Source organism: Cynocephalus volans, chromosome 9 (assembly GCF_027409185.1).
Source record: "Cynocephalus volans isolate mCynVol1 chromosome 9, mCynVol1.pri, whole genome shotgun sequence".
NCBI lineage: Eukaryota > Metazoa > Chordata > Mammalia > Dermoptera > Cynocephalidae > Cynocephalus > Cynocephalus volans.
This window is the reverse complement of record NC_084468.1, coordinates 122,064,743-122,085,790: the sequence shown is the minus strand read 5'-3', so window position 1 is coordinate 122,085,790 and position 21,048 is coordinate 122,064,743. Positions and strand designations below refer to the sequence as shown.

The 21,048-nt window shown below is 35.1% G+C and overlaps 1 protein-coding gene across 1 annotated transcript in view; it reads left to right on the top strand.

The window, feature by feature from the left end:
• SLC7A11 (solute carrier family 7 member 11) overlaps nt 1-13,748 on the top strand; it is a 63,490-nt gene extending 49,742 nt beyond the window's left edge. Inside the window, exons 7-12 of the mRNA XM_063107481.1 lie at nt 1,894-2,017; nt 3,850-3,953; nt 4,737-4,833; nt 6,367-6,516; nt 7,777-7,954; nt 13,681-13,748. Coding sequence (XP_062963551.1) covers nt 1,894-2,017; nt 3,850-3,953; nt 4,737-4,833; nt 6,367-6,516; nt 7,777-7,954; nt 13,681-13,748 — 721 coding nt within the window. The remainder of the gene's footprint in view (nt 1-1,893; nt 2,018-3,849; nt 3,954-4,736; nt 4,834-6,366; nt 6,517-7,776; nt 7,955-13,680) is intronic.
• The last annotated feature ends 7,300 nt before the right edge of the window (nt 13,749-21,048 follow it).

Sequence of the window (21,048 nt, the reverse complement as noted above, 5' to 3'; positions counted from 1 at the left end):
TCTATGCTGGGAGGGCCACAGTCCCAAATTTCAGATTATTTCTCTTTGCTATTTTGCAGCATCACATGGTGTGAAGCACTGCCTGTCCTGGACAGGTTAGCCTGCTTCACTGCACTTAGCCATAAGTCACCTCACTTTTTATTAATGGAACTTTTACATACCCAGATCATATGCTTATAAGAAATAGAGTCTTTTCCTCTCCGTCTTTTACTTTCTGTCTCTCTCCTCCATGGAAAGAATTTACTGCCCATTTGGGGATATTATAAAACTGAAAGGATTCAAATTTACAATAATACAGAGAGTGGTTGACGAGCTGCGTATGCACCTTCACATTCTCCTTCTTACCCATTAGCATTTACATTTAGCATTTCTTTCAAAGAAACAGAATTCATTTTTAATTTGCTTTATGCCATTCACCCCTTTGAACTGAATAGGCCCAGTGATTTTCTTTGCTTAAATTTAGCATTTATCAATCACATCTAGCAATGCATGTTATGGTGTTAACAGGAAATTCCACAGGACCCTCTTCACACTGGGGAAGGGGAACATCTGCTACTTCCACAATAGATGCCAGGATTTAGAGGTCAATGTGTTTCCCCATCAGGCTGAAGGCTTTGGGGGTGAGGGGAAGTGTCGGGCTCCAAACAGCATAATGAATGGCAGTTGCTGCTGACTAGGTTTGCCTGTTCTCAACAGGGGATATTGCTGTTCAGCATAATGATTTGGGACTTAGTGTGCTAAACACACCCAGCTTGGGTAGTGAGGCTGGCTGTGCCTTTTTTTTCCTTCCTAGTTCTGAACTGTTTTCATTTTGAAAAAAATTATATTGAGGTCTTCCTTAGTGGCACCCAGCAGGGTGAAGTCTCCATGAGGACTGATAAGCACTATGGCTAAAATACAATCAGCCTTTGTGCAGAGAGTTGAAGGTTTAAGTTGCCTGAAGTGGAAAGAATCTGAAGAGGTGATTATGTTAAGCAAGTAATGTGTATCTGTAACATGGAATCAGATTATTAGGGTCAGTAGCTTCCTGGCTTTCCCAGTGCATTAAATGAAGACATAACATTGCATTTGTGCCAGGTACTTCTTGATGCTACATAGTGTCAGCACTGTCTGGTCATCTGTACTTCACAGCATGTCACCTGTAATTTCATAGGATTATCTGTGCTATTGCTTTATGAGATACTCATGATCTTGAACTTCCTTTGAACTCACAGCAGGGCAGTGCAAAGTCATTATTGTGAACACTTTTGTGCTTCTTGTGTTATACACAAAATTATTATTGCCATCATTTAGAAAGGTAGCTATACCCCAGCATCATGCTTCCAAAAGTCTGCACTTATTTGCTGGTAATGGAAGCTACTGAAGGGGAAAACATTGAATGTGAGAAATGTTTCAAGGACTAGTGTCAGAAAGGTGTCAAGGTTGTGAATTAGTATTAGAAAGGTATATAGGACAGTGATTCTCAAAGTGTGGTCTCCTGGACTACAGCATCAGAATCACCTGGGAACTTGTGAGAAATGCGGATCCTACTAAATCAGAAACTCTGGGGTGAGACTCAGCAGTCTGTTTCAGCAAGCCTTCCGGGTAATTCTGATGCATGCTCAAGTTTGAGAAACACTGCTATAGCATTTATGGAGTGCAAGAATGGGATAGGTCATATGTTCTGGGGGTATAGCAGTAGACTAGATAAAGTGTCTGCCCCTGTGGATCTTATTAACTTGCAAAGGAATATGTGGTACTTCACCCTGATGAAATATTTATACATACCCTATAGAGCCTATAATGATCACAGATAGCTGTATATTCTGCATTTGAATTAATCTGTTATCTCCTTTTGTACCAGAGAATGATTAACAAAAGATAACTAATAAGTGATTCATTTGTGCATTTCAGAACCGTCCCCCTTGCAATTTGTATATCCATGGTCATTGTCACCACTGGCTATGTGCTAACAAATGTGGCCTACTTTACCACCATTAGTGCTGAGGAGCTGTTGCTTTCAAATGCAGTGGCAGTGGTGAGTCCAAGTTGGGAAAATGCCAATTTGAATTTAGGTTAATGAGTTGATGCAATTTTATAGTAGCTCCCTCCAACAGAAAGTGTTTTGAAATTCAGTAATCTTTTCTTGAGCTGAATGGTAATGGATATTTTAAATATTTAGAGCACACCTTAGCCTATTCCATTTAACTAATACAACTAAAATCCTATATGATTTCTTTTTATTTTTAATCCCTTGTAAAACATTTCCACATATACATGTTTGATAAATCTGTTAAAGTTTATTGAGTAGAAGGCATTATTCTTCCAACATGTCTTTAAGTACAGGTGGACTGTTACTGACTATAAATAATGCATTTTGGGGTATGAAAATTATTATTTATTCTTTCCTATTTATAAACTTTTCAAATTCTAATTTAAAGTTCTTTTCCCAAAATATCACTTAAGAATTTTTATTTGGAGCATATGTATTTTTCTAGTATATCCTTTCAAATACTAGTTCTGGAATATTTATAAATTTGGGAAATACAGGGTTATTCAAAGTTAAACAGATGTTATTGCTGTAGTACTTCAGAATATTAAAGTTGCTAATGTGCATTTTAACTCCCTAAGAAGTAGATACACATAATTTTACAGTATTTTAAAAAATTTATTTGACAACAGTACCATCTTTGTCTCTAAAGATCATGTTATAGGACTGTTATTCGGTGACACATACTTTTATTTTGCATAAAAACTTAACTCGTGAGAGAGCATTCATTCATGACCTCATAACAATGAAGGGTGAAAAGTTAACTTCAGCACTGGTGTCAATTCCTTTTAAAATAGTCAGTATTACCTCATATCAGCAACTTCCACAGGAAATACATTATCTCATTTTGTGTGAACCTATGTACGAGTTCACTGTATTAAAAAAGACTTTGCCCACTGCTGTAGGCCCTACCAGACAATTAAATGTACGAAGCTTGCTGATGTCAGGTCAGTCATCTCATCTTCCTAGACAAAGGGCAGCACTTATTCTTTGGGCATAATGTGGTCCATTAATTACATAGCATCAACTGCATCAAGGACAACTAAAGAACCCCACATATTTTTTTGAAAAATAAATCCTTCATAGAAATTTGTAATGTTGCACATACCATGTCATAAAAGGAACTTTCAGAAGTTTTGTTTATCTTTTACATATTCTGTGGCTTGTTAGAGACTTGTGCAGTGTTTGTGTTCTAGCCTTTTTGTGGGAAACTATGAAGGAATTGGTACATACCTGAGTGGGAGAAAGTGACTCCATAAACAGAGGTTCAGCTAGTGTGATTTTTCTGACAAAATGATTTTCAGGGATGCTCATATATAAATGACTAAGTCATCAGTTATTTGATTTATACCTTAAGAGTGAGATTGCTGTATGAAACAAGTATCTGTGATACTTCTCAGTGTACATTTGCACTTCACTATAACAATGTAGCTTTCCAGGGTAAAGAGAGAGTATCATGCAGGATTTCTGTTGCCAAAAGCAAAATTTCTGAATTGAGCTTTCTCCACTTACCAGAGTCAGAGACAATACATACCATAGTTGATAAAGATTCAGTAAATGGATCACTGCTTTTTGAAAGTAGAGAGAAGGTGCTTGTTTGGACCTTCGCCCATAGTTTTGCAACAAGCAATGCCATGGTACCTGCTCTTGATTATTAATTGTCTATGGAGTTAGATTGACCCTACCCAAAGAGAAGGATTACAAAACATACACGTATCACCAGGCTAATAGAAAGTCATAGAGCAAGTTTGGCCTAAATTGTTTCATTTTATTCCACTTTCTGGCAAAGCATTAATTTGCTTTGTTCTTTCTTTCACTAGACCTTTTCTGAGCGGCTACTGGGAAATTTCTCATTAGCAGTTCCGATCTTTGTTGCCCTCTCCTGCTTTGGCTCTATGAATGGTGGTGTGTTTGCTGTCTCCAGGTGAGTGAGTTCATGTATTTCCAGAAACACATTTCTGTTTTTGAGATTGGATGTGGTAAGGATAACTTTAAGAAGAAAAGAAATAGTGCTTCCAAACCTGTTGTTTTTAAAGGGACATGCAAGATTGAAGTGTTGGTTCGAGTATCAACAGCATATTTTATTCTGCCCATTAGAGGGCACTGCTTGTCTACTCATAGCCATCTCTGAAGACAGGCCCGTGGCATTTTTAATAGTATGTCTACAGAGTCTAACAACAGTATTTTATTTCTGGTGATAAAATCTTTGTTTCTCTAAAGGTGCCAAGAAAAATGTAAAGTACAAGACTCCAGAAATCACCACCTCACCCTCTGTGTCTCCTTTGTTTTGTTTGATGCAGTAGTCCCTTTTTTTTAATATGATAAGATTAAAACCCAATCAAATAAATATGGATGCTCTGTGTATGTGTATTTGTTGTATTTTATTGACAACACACATATGATACTAAGAATCTGGAACTAAATTCAGATTATACATAAATAATCAGCTGTTTATATGTAGGGAGAGCTATGCTGAGTCAGATATTGCCATTGTTTCTCCTCAAAAAAGTAATATACTATGTTGGCAGATTTTGTAAAATTTGAATTCAGATTTCTTATGATTTTGTCTACCTTATCAGAAAAGTGAAGCCTAAATAATCACCTAAGAATGATAAACCATGTTTTATGAAAAAGATGAAAGTTTTCCCTGGGATTTCTGAATTTTCCCTTTGAAATTATCAATTTTATCACATTTTTCTCCCATCAGGTTATTCTTTGTTGCATCTCGAGAGGGTCACCTTCCAGAAATCCTCTCCATGATTCATGTCCGCAAGCATACTCCTCTGCCAGCTGTTATTGTCCTGGTAATGCATACTAACAAGTATATCTATATATATAAACTCAAATAACAGGTTAGCAAAGAGAAATTCAAACCAGACTTTAGATAGTACTTTATGTTCTTATTCACCGAGAAATCGGTTCTATGTGTGAGTATGTCACGGTAGAGTCTGGGAGGCAGGATATTTTCCATCGCCTCCCTTTACTCAGTGTTTCTGATTTGTATTTGATGCTGTGGGCAATAACTGCATCATTTTTTTTTTTTTTTTTTTTTTTTTTTTACCTTTGTAGAACTTTGTGAGGACTAAGGAAAATGTTTAGCTCAGCTCCTCTCATTGACAGAGAGCTTCACAGAAAAGAATGTAGAGTAATAAGTCCCAACTACTTACTGAAAGTGGAGCTGAAAGCTACAGTCCAAAAATACCCAGATGTCTCATCATGGGCCTTTATAATGAAATGCACACAAAATCATTCAAAGAATCGACGAAATCCTAGACAGTGCAATGATTCTGTGATTAAACGTGAGACAATTGAGAGCAACCCTACAGCAAAGAAAGAAAAGAACTAACACCTAAATTCGAGTTGTAGAATTCTTTAAGCAGAGAAAATGTTTGGGAAATGTGGAATACAAAAGACTGTCTACGGTGTAAAAGTCCTCAAATACCCATTGGCAATGTTATATTCATTTTTACCTACGATTTTGTAGCATTTTTCTCAACTGGAATCTGCTGTCACAAGCACCATAGAATGCCCTGAACATTTTTTTTTTCATGCATTTAATTTGTTTCAGAATGTTTCCTTGAAATTTCTTTTTAAAGTATGCATACTCTCTGTGTGGAATCTGAAAGTTACCATCACTTGTGGGAACAGAATGTATTATTCTGTGAAGAGGCTTTCATTTTAAGCCTCTGCTATCAGTCATGCTGTCCTTGGCATGTGCAGCTGCAGAAACTTGCTGTAGTGATCTCTGTGCTTCCTTCTTTTTCAAGGTCATGAGGGTCACACATGGCAAGCACATGGAAGGAGTAAACATGGAGGAAGAAAAGGTCAACATTTTGCCCTCAAGAGCCAACCTCTAAGTGGCTGTGTTTCATGTGTGTGTATAGCCAAGAGCTCATCAGAAAGCATTCTGTGAGCTTTCTGCGAATTTTCCAATTGGGTGCACTTTTAATTTTTATCTTTGGTTATTGATTAATCATCTCAGTCTGTGGATCTTTAAGTACTGAGTCACTGAATATCCTGTCTTTCACTCTTTGAAAACACATTCTCTTTTCTCAAATGTAAAAGGAACTAAAACCAAAAGAAAACATCCCTGTAAAATTTCACTGGAATACACAGTAATGATGATAGCACTCTGAGACTGTTACTTGTGTGTAAAGGGCACATAAGAGCAGAATATAGAAAAGACGTTAGTCAAATCTAGATTTTAATCAGGATGATAGTTTATCAGTATAATAATCATTTGAAAAAGATAATACTAATATGTAGTGACATTATTGTTTTTCACCTGTGTTGCTGTTTAATTCAGCAAACTTGGTTTTTCTCCCTTTTCCTCCCAGCACCCTTTGACAATGATAATGCTCTTCTCTGGAGACCTCTACAGTCTTTTGAATTTCCTCAGTTTTGCCAGGTGGCTTTTTATTGGATTGGCAGTTGCCGGGCTGATTTATCTTCGATACAAATGCCCAGATATGCATCGTCCTTTCAAGGTAACCTCAGCAGTCTTGATGGGTTTACATAAATCTTTCCCCTAATACCTAGTCCTCCTTTTGTCATAACTAGATGATGGGGTGGGAGGTTGGGCAGGGGCCAGCATCCTGTGGAGTAAAATGTTTCACTTTTGCAGATAGTACCTTCATAGTGGGTTTATTTTGGCTTGGAAAAAATAGTTCATCAAATTTTTTTATGTGATATACTAAGCTTTGTATGCCACATTTTTGAAAAGAGAGAGTATTAATGGATGTTTATGTTGATTTTTCATGAATGTGTCCAATGACCTGATATGTTCCAAGTATGAGATACTTCTCTCTATCTTCATGCTGAATAGTAGTGGATAGCCATGCTGAGAAAGAGGGAGGCTGACACGTTATTAATTAAAACTCTAAAAAGGATGCTGCTTTACAAAATAGGCATTTTAAGTACTTAAATGTTGTGACTTGTTACATTGCTCTTTTTCTATGTTATACACTCTAAAAAGAACAGAAATACAAAATATACAGAGAAAGAGAAGAACCAGGCATTTACCAATTAATGGAATGCCCATTTACCATGACTAGGCATTTCCTTTTGGGAGGGCTGAAGAATATGCCTATCATCTCCTGCAGCCTCGAATGTTCATGGATTGATTTTATCTCACTATTTATTTGCTTTTAAGAAATGGCACAGACAGTGTTGTCAATCATGTTGTCAAAATTTGTTTCTAATTATATTCATTGCCTAACGCGGGCAGCATCTTTGTTAGCGGTTGAATAGGAGTTGGCTTGTTTTATTCCTGTGAATCTCAACAGAAAATCAATACGCACCGAAAGGCTTTAACATGTAACAAGCAGCCGGTGCTTTTGACTCTACATTAAAGTGGATTCTAATCATAATTATCAAAGAGTCAGTCTTTTAAAAATGAAAAACGTAAATTATAATCATACTTAACCAGTAAAATAATTCAAATAGGACATCTCCAATGAAACATTCTTTTCTATCCTTTGCTCTAGCCAAAGATTTAAAAAATGCAATTTAAATTACATTAAATTGAATTAGATTAAATCAAAGGGGGTATTTTTAATACATTCTCTGTGCCCCATGAAAGAGATCTTGCTACTAAGGTAAGGTGGGTTGGTGCCTGTCACCTGGTCACGTGACTAAAGTGTATTACTAAAGTACATCACATGACTGGTGTGCTTATCTTGAACTCACTTTTTGTCTCTCGAACTATGATTGAAATGACTTTTCTTTTTTTCTGTGTTGTGTTCCAGGTACCACTGTTCATTCCAGCTTTGTTTTCCTTCACATGTTTCTTCATGGTTGCACTGTCTCTTTATTCGGACCCATTTAGCACAGGAATGGGCTTCATCATCACTCTGACTGGGGTCCCTGCGTACTATCTCTTTATAATATGGGACAAGAAACCCAAGTGGTTTAGAAGAATGTCAGGTAAGACTTGTAAGCAGTTTCAGAACTTCCTGAGAGATTGTGTTGTAGAAAATCCATACCAATGTACACATACAACATGAATATCTTAAAATAAAAAATACAAGAGTCACAATTGTTAGTTTGAGTAATTATTACATTTTAATTGGAATTGAGAGAAGAAAAGGCAAAAAGGACATTTAGGGTATAGCCATGGAATCCTTTCAGGATATTTAGTTTGGGCTGCTCTAATCATTTCTTAGGAGATCAGCTTTTTTAGATAGAATTTTATCAGCAGTTTTATACATGGCTTAATTGCTCCTGTGAATCCCTTTCTAACCTAATTATTTTTTCTTCTGGGTTGAATGCAGTTTAGTGATTCTATATCATACCATATAGCTTGCTGAGTGATGTGAGACTTGCCGGGGAGTTCGACAGTGTCTTCAATACAATAATTATAACACTACCTTAAAAGGAATGGTGAATTACAGAAGGATCATACTAACAGCAAGAAAAATGAAGAGAAAAATAACAGCTCCCATTTATTGGTTGATTTCTATGTGTTTGCAAATGTATGACCTTATTTGATCCTTGTAACAGCTTTCTGAGCTAGGGAAAATTATTATCCCCATTTTGAGTCATAGCACAGGAGAATTCATGTCACTTGTTCCGAGTCATACAGATATGCAGTAGAAGAGCTGGAATTCAAACTCAGGCAATTTTGTGTTTTAGAAAAATCACCCTGTGGGCAGTGAGGATGGATTAGAGAGGGTTGAGGCTGAAGACAGAGAATTGAGTTTGGTGGTTACTGCAGTAATCCTGTTGAGAATTGAGGAGGGTCTGGACACAGGCAGCTTCAAAAGGATCTGAGGAAAAGTGAAAGATATTAAGATGAAAAAAATAGCAGGACTTGGCGATCAGTTAAGTTGGGGGAGGGGAAAATACAGTCGATCAATAGGTACAAAGAACACATATGAACAGCCTGTGTTGAAAGCCTGTCTCCATCAGGGGTTCTCCTGAGCCCTTTACCCTACACTGTCACCTCAGTCAGTCTTCAAGAAGATTGATGTGTGACATGCTGTTGTTGCCACACCCAGATGAGGAAACCAGGGCTCAGGGAGATGGACAATTTATTTTTAAAATACCATGAGGATTTCTGGTAAAATTATTAATTAATAATATTAGTGTTACTAAAAAACAAAAAAATAAACAACATACATATTGAATCTCTAGTGAGCTAAACAAATTCATTTAGAAGTCAGTCATTTAAAGCATAATTTTGTTACTTCTCTTTATTAGCCTTTAATTGGCATTTGATATTTTTAGACCTTACAGTACTCTTTTCACCTGGATTTTGTTTCCTAGCTAGTAATACTGTTTCACAAAGAAGGCTTACAATATAGGTTAGGCTCTTTAAGGCCAACACAGGCGCACTGATTGCCTTAACTGAACATTTAATATCTATTTCTTATTAGATCACACTAGTTTTCTATAGAATATTTTTAGTTAGCTTTTATCTGTTGTAGATACTAAATGTATTTAGTATCTAGGCTCTATATTTAGTATAGAGCCTATTCTGAAGAAAAAAAAAAAGTCTTGTTAATGTATATTTACCACTGGGATTGCTTTACTTGTTTCTAATGTTTAGGCCAGATTAGCGCTTATCACTTTAGATCTATGCCTATCTCTGATCCTAGGTAGAGACAGATAAAGCCCTTGAGCACCACGGAATATCAAGAAAATTTAGGAAGAAAGAGCTGGTTACCCTAGAATTGAACTAAAATGAGATGGAGCATGATGAAAGAGCAAATTCATTGTTCCATCCTACTTAGTAGATATTTTGTTCCTCCTGATTATCATTAGCCAACTCTCAAGTTCTTTCCTCTTGTTAACATGTATGTATTTTGTACTATTTCTTTGTCAGTTCATATCAACAAGCAGTTTTCATGCTTTGTCTTTATTTGATGTTTTTCCACGCTCATGTAATTTTGAAGCTTTTTGCTATTTTTCTGTCTCTAATGATGTTTTGAGCAACTCCAAGGCTTCCAAATTTAGTGTTAGCCATTTGTGAAAACTAGCTGCAATGGAGTAGTCCCATAATGGTTATTTGGTTCTCAAAAATGCCATTAGGTCTTACTGGGGAGCGTGGCAATTCTACCTTTAAACTGCGATCATTGTAACTCTTTATCTTTATAGCAGCCTTGAAAGTGAGGAGCAGAAAGCAACAATCCTCTGTAATTTTGTTTGATTTTCCTCTTAGGCAGCATTCTTGTAGTAAAATAAAGAAAATTCATAATATTTATTGCTGCAATAGCAAGTATTTTCTTAGCCTTTGGCAAAAACAAAACACACACAGACACACAAAACAACAGAGTCCTGAACCACCATCTGACCCTTCACCAAACTATGTCCTTTTTGTTAAAAAGAAACAGAGTGTGAACTTGGAGGCCAAGAGAGACTTTGCTTGGAGCAGTTTGTTCAGTGATTTAATATCATATTCTTTTGTTTGGTAAAATTCTTTAGCATTAATATTATCATTTATTTTACCCTAATATACGTGAGTAGACTAGCACTGTGAAAATGGTAGTCTATCAAGATATATCTTAGCAAGGCTGCTTCCATGAAAAATGAGAGGTAACCAAACAGCATTCAGAAAATCGTGAACGGTTGCTTAGTATGGCCAGCCAGGGAATGTTCAGAACCCAAGGATCTGAGATTTTCAGAGAATTGATGAATTTCTTTGGCCACAGGATGCCAGTATTGAACCACTTTTTGTTTGATAGCATTACTAGGGTGAAAAGAAAATGTATTCATAAGGGAATAGTCAGATATACAGAAAGCTTTTATTCTGACATCTGTGACAGAGTGGTTAATTCTTCTGGTTGGTTATTTATATATTTATTTACTCATAAAAACACTAACTTCTCACACACGGAAACAGGCAGATACCCCGTAGACATATGCAAACACATGGAGGTAACAAGACGTGGCAACCTAGGCCTTGGCTTGCAGCAGCTGTTTCACTAGGCTGCTTCTATTTATCAGCCTAACCCTGTCACAGCTGAGAGCAAGTGGGGTTACTAGAACTTAGTTCCTCTCACTCAGGGAGAGATATGGAGGACAGCCTTATTTAAACCAAATCTTTGATTATGAAAAATTATCCTGGGCAACACCAGCAGAATGACTATAATCCATCTTTGTGGACAGTGACTTTGCAACTCCAGAGTCCTAAAAGCATATGCTGTATGCAGTATGTCAAGATAACTTCATTTATGATTTGTCACTGAGAGTGAGTTAATGCATTTGACAGACTTTTCGTGATGACTGCCATGCAACATTTTAAATTAATTAAGCTTGCTTACATTTCTTAGGGGCCTAAACTATCTTCATTTTAAGAATAAAATGAGATCATGCATGTGAAAATGTTCTAAAGCTTTAAAAGAAAATACATAGTATTATTTTACTATGACTTCTGGGGGAAATTGGCTTTGTACTACTTCATAAATTTACTCAATTTTGGCTATAGTTCCCGTGCTGGTACCAGGTGTGGTTGGGTAAATCAGGTTTTGCAAGGTCCTTTGTTTTTTCAACTTATTTCAGGAACAACTACTGAATAAAGGCAAAGGTAGAAGTACTACAGTTGCTACTTTGTCCTGCAGCTTGCAGTTACTGAAAACACCAAATGCAGAGTCATTGGCTCACTTTTATTTAAAGAAGTAGTATCATGGGACTGATTACCCTGGAAGCCAAAAGCCTCATTATGAGCATGGATGTAGACATGGCCGTTGAATGCCAGATGCTCTGCAGCTTTCCTGGGCAAGCAGGAAGCTTCCTTAGAGGCTTACTTGGTTCTGTTGAGCACCCTTGTCTGACCCCACTGCTGTAAGATAACCCAGAAAAAAAAGTTGGTGTGACTCTAGCTGCTTCTAATGGGCAAAACCAGTTACTCTGCAGAAATCTCCATTATGATGAAAATTAGTCAAATCTTGAGAACCCAAGAGAGAGCATCAGAAAGCTGAAGGGGAGATTGTTAATAGGACTGACTGATTATGGAGAAAGAGAAAGGACTAGGTGTGCAGAACCAGAAGAGATATTCTTTGGCCTTGTATGTGTTGCTGAATAGAGGATCCAGACTGAGTCTCCAGAAAGGAAAAGACATACTAGGAAAGCAGCAGGATCTAAGTTGCCCCCGTTTGGAAAAGATGCACTGTTATGACATGAGGAAATAAGATGTATAAGAAAGCAAAGGGCTGGGGCCCCGGAATACAGAAAAACCCTTCTGCAAAAGACTTTGGTGTTGGGTGTGTAGGAGTAGATGCTGAGGAAAAAAGGCAGTCGCCATGGAGATTAGCTCTGGAGGCTGCAGCAGGACCTCTCCAGGGAGGAAGGCTACAGAGAAAGTCTCTAACTGCACTGAGTTTCGTCTGACCATTGGAGATGCCTAAGACCTCTTGATTTTTTTACCCTACTCTCAGTTAGCCTAGCCTCTTCTCTGAGTACAAAAGCCACATCTCCCTTGCTACTGATTGATATTTACTTTTTCCACAAAAGCCTATTTTTATAGAATAATTTTACCATTTCCCACTTCTGTAGATAAGGGCTTTAGATGCTCTTGAGTACTTCCTTGTGCTCCACTTACATCTCAGTGTAAAGAGTGGGCTGTGACAAAATACAATCTATTTAAGAAACATTTGCATAGAGTTTAACATTTGCCAATACTGGGCTGGGACCTTTACAATTAATGCAGACTATAAAAATTAGTTTGCTGAGGAAAACAACTTTGGGGAACATGGTTATAAAGCAAAAGACAAAAAAATACCTTTTTTAGTGATATTAAATATTGCTTGGAAAGGGCTATTACAGGTAACAAATCATAAATGAGAAGAAAGACTATATGCCTGGAAGAGATGATTTTGGTCTGAAATCATCAAGAAGATAGGCTCTAGACTGCTCCAGGACTAGTAGAAATTTGAGGAGGTTCTATAAGGATTAGCTACAAAGATAAAAGGCAAACAAGAACTAACGTCCCTAGACACCAGGGTCACAATTCTAGGACCAGAGATAAAATGACCAAAGAAATAATCTAGGCCAATGATTCCTAAATTTTAGTGTCTACCCAAATCACAGGTTGCTACCCCCACCTTCAATTTCTGATCCAGTAGGTCTAAGGTTGAACTTGAAAAGATGAACTTGAACATCTCAAGTTATGCTAATGTTGCTGGTCTGGGGACCATACTTTGACAACTGCTGATTTAGTTCAAGTCTCTCATTCTGCCAATGAGACAAATGAGGCCCTGGGAGAGAATATGATTTACTCAATATCACACTATGAATTAGAGACTGAAAATTATATTCTGATTCTTCTGAGGAATTGTTTGTGATCTCATAGGTGCAAAAAGAACAAACTGATTTTAAACTGAATATGAAGTGTATTTTTGGACATTTATTTTTATCTCGGTCCTATTGTCTGAAAACATTTTCAACCTCCTGGTTCATAAATAAAAGTTCTTAGGTGAATACAAAATATTAATATATTCTTGCTGAGAAGTCATCCTGGGAAGTTACAGAAGTGAAAATGAATTAATTGAGCATGACAGGATTCTAATGAAGTAAATACTTCTTGAAAGTGCTCTATGAAATAGGCAGTTGTGGATTCTCAGTATTCAATCTAAAATAATTCATATTTTGTTGTTCTTATGTATTTCTGATTTCTGTGCATTTTAATTTCTTTTCTTTGTTTTTTTTTGTAGACAGAATTACCAGAACATTACAAATAATATTGGAAGTCATACCAGAAGAAGATTGTCATAAATCATGAACTAATGCATTTAAAATCTTGGCAATCTGCCCAAGGACAGAAACACTATATGCATCTTGACTTCATCTTCTGAAAATACAGAGGATTGCAACTTTGGTGATGGACTAAAGGAAACGGTTGTGTCTTTCTATTCATATCTTTTAGTGTATTCAGACTAATTTCTAAGAAATTAGTTGTAACCCCATGTAGTTATAGAAAGCAAATACGCAATTGTACCATGGGTTCACCCAATTCCTGAGTCTCTGATACCTACCTGTTGGGATTAGGGAAAAAGACTAAGGGAATGGACAATTACTTTCATGGTAATTCTCTGCAACATATCTTATCATGGCTAAGAAACTTCAAATTGAGGACTGAGCGGTTTTCTGTATATATGGGTTTTGTAAACATGGTTTTATGTATTGTTGATGACTATACTGTGAAAAGTGTTTCTATTTTTCTGAAAAAAAAGTATATGTCATTATTATGGCAAAGAGGAAAGACATTTATTTTACATTGGAATTGCATTGCCTCCCTTTACATACTGATTTTTTAATGGATTATTTCCAGAGCATTTTGAACAAAGAAGAGAGAAATATTCCCTCTGTCCTTTTTCTTGAATACATTAAAAATGAGCTTCTAGGGGCTTTTGTTTATGAGACAAATCCAGGAGTTATATTTCAGTAAAAACCCTTGAGAATTTACTGTCTTAGATGTTTTTAAACCCATTATCAGGAAGTTCCATGGTTATGTGCCATTTTGTTTTCATATCAATCCTTTTGATCAGAGAGTGTATATAGCACTTCTTAGAGCAGGAGTAAGTTTGGTTTGAAATCCTCTTAAGAACAACCACCCGTTTCACTAATAATTTACCCGTTGATGAATATATCTAAATTCATGTATTTTTAAACTTCAAGTTACAATATCAACATGAGAGAAATCACCAATAAAGAAAATGTCCCAAATATAATTATATCTATATGCAATGTTAGTGATTCTAAACAATTTTTGAAATTTTATGATTGTTTTTGCATGGAGATGAATTTTGACAGTTTTTATGATTTCCTAATACATACTATTCAGTTATAATATCTCTTCAGATAAAACTGTCCAGATCAATTAGGAAAAGACAAATATTTACATAAAAATTGAGGAAGAAATGTCACTGCTAAATAAGATGTGTAACAGATGTTTCTAAAACATTTCCACTTCTATATCTAGGCTTTGTCAGTAATTTCCTCACCTTGATCATCATTCAACTTGCAAAAGAGAGATAACTGATAAGAAATTCATTGAAAGAAGGAGAAACTGCATGAGTGTGTGTATTCAGAGTTGTTGTAATGCCAGGATTAGAAAATACTGGGAAATTTTTAAACGAGAGTAATATAATGATGACATTTTAAAACTCTCATTGCATACATCTAAGGTTAAGTGGTTAGTCATGGCCAGCTTATGCTTCATCCTTTAATTTTTGTCCAAAAATAAGTATTTTTGGAAGAATTATACTGATTAAAATCATTAAGAGATACATAGAGTTAATAGACAATTGCCCAAAGTAGAAATAATAATTTATAATTTGGAGCAATTTATATTCACTAATTTCAGTTTTTGCTCTTGATAACAATTAATACATATCCAAGACTGACATTTTTCAGCTGAATCTAGTGTTTGGGTCTCTAAGTGAATTAATAACAATTCTTTCCTTTTACTCTTAGCATACAGTTTTCAAAACTTTATCTGTAGTCCCTATTTCCAATATACATTGTTCATTTGTCTACTTCTCTCCCTACTATATGTTGACACAGGTAAAAATTTATATTATATTCCTATTTTTTACACAGTCTAGGCATGTAGAATTTAAACAAGCAAACTCTTCCTGAGTTTTTTCTTGCCTAATGAAAGAAATGGTAAAGTCTCAGGAGAGGTTTGTAGTTCTTGGTTATTTCTGAGGTAATGTACTTACACTGACAGTTGCAGATTCGTCTCATCATCTTATCTGTTTGCATGTTTTTGGCTCTAACATCTCTTTAAATGTATCATCGTACAAGCTAACTAGCATATATATTCATTATTCTTTTATTTTCAAAAGTGATTTTTGTATTATTAAATTTATAATGTCATTGTAATACCATTTTAACCAGACAGAAAGTCAGTCAGCAATTTTAAAAAAAGGTATAGAGATAAAATTGTACTTCAGCTTATTTTTAGGACACATAATGAGAAGGCATAGAGTTATCATAATCAGGGAATCAATATGTATAATTTTTATTCAAAATGGTAGCATATAAAAATTCTAGTTCAAGAACTATCCTGCACACTTTATATACATGTATATTTCATACAAAGTAAATTTTTTCTCATAAATTTAGAATATTTATATATATACTCCCCCACACATATATACTATTATATGTTCATACTTGTACCAATGTGCATATTCAAATGTTGATATGCATATTATAAGTTTATTATAACTCAGAAAGTAAAAGTGGCTAATGTAGTTTAAGATAATTAATATGCTATTTTCAAATATTCTTTTTTGGGTACATGAAGTCTCAAGTATTTAATTATAATTTTAAAAGACCTAGTAAAGATTTCCAAAATGAAATTTGATTTTTTAAAAATGGTTCTTCTTACACAGCTAGCTATGAATATTTGCAGTAAATATTTTTTCTTATAGAGTTTTGATCCCATTTTTTTAAGTATTGGATTATTTTCCTTTGATCAAATGAAGAAAACTGGACTATTATGAATGGTGATTTGGTCACCTGAAGGTAGACCCTATTTTTATTTTTCTTTAGAAGATTAAAGATTTGTTCTAGAAAAGGTGGCTGACTCTTGTACCAAAGATAAAAGTTAGATGTGTGCACGTGCATGCATATGCACAGACACTGTATCTCCCCAGCCCTGCTGGCACAAAATTAGGGCAGCTTACTAGGTTACATTAGCAATGCATAGAAGTTTCTATAATACTAAAATATGCACGTTGAAACAAATTTCCAGATTGTTTCCCCAATTGCTATTTGATATATCAACAGATGGTTAACATGAGTATAATTATATAACAGAATTCTTCATGAACTATAACCAGTCTTCAGGAAACTCATTATTTTATCTTGATTTGCAAATGAATGTAATGCAAAGAAAGGTAGCAACTTTGACCTTTATTAAAGTAGATCTGTTATAATTGAGTATAAATTATGAAAAGACAGAAAACAGAAGGTCAGAGTAGCAGGAAATGAAAGGTAATAATGATGGGAGTTGACAATATTTTGGTGTTATGCAATATAACATGCAATGTAGTCAGAGAAATATTAGAAATTGTCTGTTGTGCTTAAGTGGCTATCCGGAGAAGCTAATAAGAGGGAAGCTTCAATGCCCCTCACTTAATCATGCCCCTTCCAAAGTCCTGTACCTAATTTTGCATTAGGAATTTCTACTGATTTTCTTGAAGACGAGCAAAATTGTACATACTTCTAGCCCAACAAAATCTGCATCTGTCCCTTTGAGTAAGGTAAAATAACTTCCATTATTTTTCTGCTAGAAATAAGTATGGCATATTTGTAGGTTATATTTTACATATTAAAGTTGTGCATTAATTGAAGTATCTCTGCATAACTATAAGTGGCTATCTTATAATATAGATTATGTGATATATAAGGAGATAGTTTCACCTTCATCATATTTTATATGTCAGTTCTGAATGACAGAAAAACAATGAATAGATTTGAACTGCATCTCTTTTTCTTAGTTTGGAGAGAAATACAGAGAAATTTTGATTTTAATGCAGATGACTCAAGAAATTTGACTTTACTCCATTATAATCTTGGTTCATTTTACCCTACATGATATGCAGTATGTTGGTGCTGATAATGTTTACACAGTTACATTTTATTTTCCTAACAATTCAAAGTCACTAATTAAAACATGGCATTGTGTAACTGGCAAGAAGCTCATGGTGGATTTAAATTAGAGTAAATAATTAGTTATCCTGATAACTTCTGTTTACATTATTTATATATGGGCAAAATAATTATTACCTATAAGTGTATTTTAGCTTAATTTTCCCATAAGCAGTATTTTAAAATATATCTCAATATATATAATACCTAAAAGTATAGGCCATAATAGTACTGTACTTAAAAAGAGATAACAGTCAATTTTTCATATGTTGTGAGATAGTGTCCTTCTTTACAATTTCATAACAATACTAACTTGATATTCTTGAACGATTTGTTTTCTTTGAATGAATTAACGATTCCCTTTATTTTTTGACGTTATAGCTTCAAGATAGTATATGAATCTGAATTTGAATTTATACAACTACCTAGATTTTCTTAGTATGAATCTACCGCTCCTCCTCCTCCTTGTTACAATTGGCTTTAAAATGCACAGAGGATGGTTACGGTCTCTGAATAGCCATTTGTTACATGTGTGTATTTCAGTGTACTTGGATCAAGGGTACATTACAGTATCAATAACTGCCTTTATAGTTTTATAGAGAAAATTCTCTCAAGAAACTGTGGAGCATTAGGCATCTGAGAGCCATACAGGTGGCTGCACTGATTTGAAAGTAAACATACTTTTTTCCCTCTACATATACACTACTGACTGAAAAAAAAAAAAAGTATGACTTTCAAGTGAATTAATTTATTGGCTAGAAGAACTGCTTGCTGAGTACTTATTACCTCTTGTGGAAGCCTCTAAAGTCCATGCCACACAGAAAGCCAGAGGAAAGAGAAAAGACTAACACACAGTTATCTCTTTTGCTGTGGTGACTGTATTTTGAGCATCTCGTGCAACGGTGTTTTGGCACAGCATCTTGTGTGAAGAAATATTGGGCTTTTAGATGTTATGGCTATACAAATTGGTTGGATTGTGAGTAGTCCGACTTCAGTGAGGGTTGTGAAGTTAGAGCTTACATATTCTTACTAATTAACCTTATGAGGTGTATGCTTGGACGCACAGTCATATCACATTAGGAGGTAATGCAATGTGGTTTTGTGGTTCTAGGTCTGAATTATCCTATTTCAAAGAATTTCTGAATTAATTTTTCCCCTAGAATTTCTCCTTCATTCCAAATTTCCATTTACTGGCTAATATAAGACATATTATGTTAAAGTAGAAAACTATTTTTGAGAAATAAAACACAGATTGTTTCAAGTGAATGTATGCTTATAACAGAATAGAAATGATCTACACTAAACTACTGTGTATAAGAATTACTTCAAGCACTACCACATAGCACTTTTTTATTGCTCTGGAAGCAAAAAGCAATATATATAGCTGTGGTTATTGCGTAAACCATCAGAATCCTCTAACAATTGTAAATAATCTGGGATTATTTTGATCATCTCCTTGGAGAAATTTGTTACCTAACAGTTTTCCCTCGTGGATGTTATTACTACTGCTATAAATCTGGAACTAAACCTTTAACACCTGCATCTCAAAAACTGGGTTCTTCTTTTGATGTCATCCATGTTCGGAGAGTGGCATAACATTTTATTCTTTTCAGGCAGTTCCTAGATTCCATAGCAATAGTATGACATTGCTTTAAAAGCTTGTTTATTTTGAAAACAGACATTGGCCCCAAATTTCTTTTTCCCTATCAATGGATTGCAACACAATAGTGTTTAGTAGTACCTCTCAACATTTTGAGAACTTTGCAAACATGAGCATCAGATGTGTTAAGAGTGTATTACTTAGTATCATGAAATACATTGTTTTCTCCCTATGCCACACAAGTGAACAAACATGTAGTTGTGTTTCACGGATGCTACATGTTGGTTCCCTGTAGCTTTATTATATGCACAAGTCAGAAAAAGGCAAGACAAATGGCTTCTTGTACTGTATGTTTGGTGAACTTAATTTGTCTTACTTTTCTGACAAAGATTTGACTCTAAATTTTATAGAGTTTGATTTTTACTTATCATAATGTAGATTAGGCAGTAGTGATGCACTGGTAGAGACTTTTTAGTTATTGACTCAGAATTCATCTCATGATGAATATTTCATGTCTTTTTATTATATGTATATCTGGATTTACTTTGTAAAAATGGGTTTAGAGAGCTTTGTGTTACAATATGAGCTAGGAACTGCTTTTTTAGTTGTCAAGGGGCAGAAAAATTTGTATGTGTGTTGGTTGGTATGTACATATTAACACATGATTAGGTACTATATATGAATCTGTTTAAATACCTTTTATATTCTATGGAAAGCATCAATAATTTACAACAATGAAATCAATTTAGCCCAATGGGAAAGTGGTAGTCAGGTTACTTTTGAAGGTTATGCTGGCAGCCATTTCTTTGATCTGTACTTAAATTGTAGTTGATAGAACAGCTATATCCCTATGTTGAATCTGGAATGCATTTGTCATGATCTTGTACCTTTCTCAATGTTGTGGGGTCATGGTGGGTTTGGCCTGGTGATCCAGAAAGATCCAGCTGAGAAAGAGTGATCCTCGGTATCCTAAATGGTCCTCATCTCTGGCAGTGTTTCTTCACTTTGGTATTTTGATAATGAAATTTGTAAAAGTGATTGTGTGGGCACTTTATACAAATTTAACACAATGTCTTGTATTGATTGAGAAATTCTTAATGAGCAAAATTGCTTTTCTGCATCTACTTTCCAACCATATTAGGAATACTAAGATATTTAACTATGAAGATATAAATGCTTTTATTTGTTGACTGTACTGTGTTTCTTAGGGTTCCTTGGCACTGGTGCCAGCACCAGCATGAAATATGTGAAATAAAATGGATTCTTCTACAGCTAAATGATTTCCCTCTGGGGAGAGTTCTGGTGCAGCAATCATACTGCCAGATGGTGTTTATGGGCTATTTGTATAAGTGGTAAGATGCTATGAAATAAGTATGCGTTCATCTGATGGAAACTCTTCATGCATGTGCTTTTGTATGAAATAAATGTTGGTGCAATATGATGCCACTCAGTTTTGCATTGACTTTAATTTCAGTTGTATTCATGTATACATATAGATCTATATAGCTGTCACGCTTCTAGTTGCTTCAACCTTTGTTTCTGTAAATATTTTTACTTAAAAAATATTTTAAATGGAAATTTAAATAAACATTTGATAGTTTACATTAATAAATGTCATATTTTGCTTTCTTTATTAGCAGTGTATATTCTGTATTCTTTTAAATTGAAGGCCTCGGTTTTAATGATTGGATTTAGTTATCACTGATACTGTGGATTTGTTGGCGCTTCCCATTTAACATCAATTTCCTACACTAAAAACTGAAATTGCTGGCAGATGCAGTCCCTTGTAAACGTTCTTCTTCCTCATGGCCCACATCTG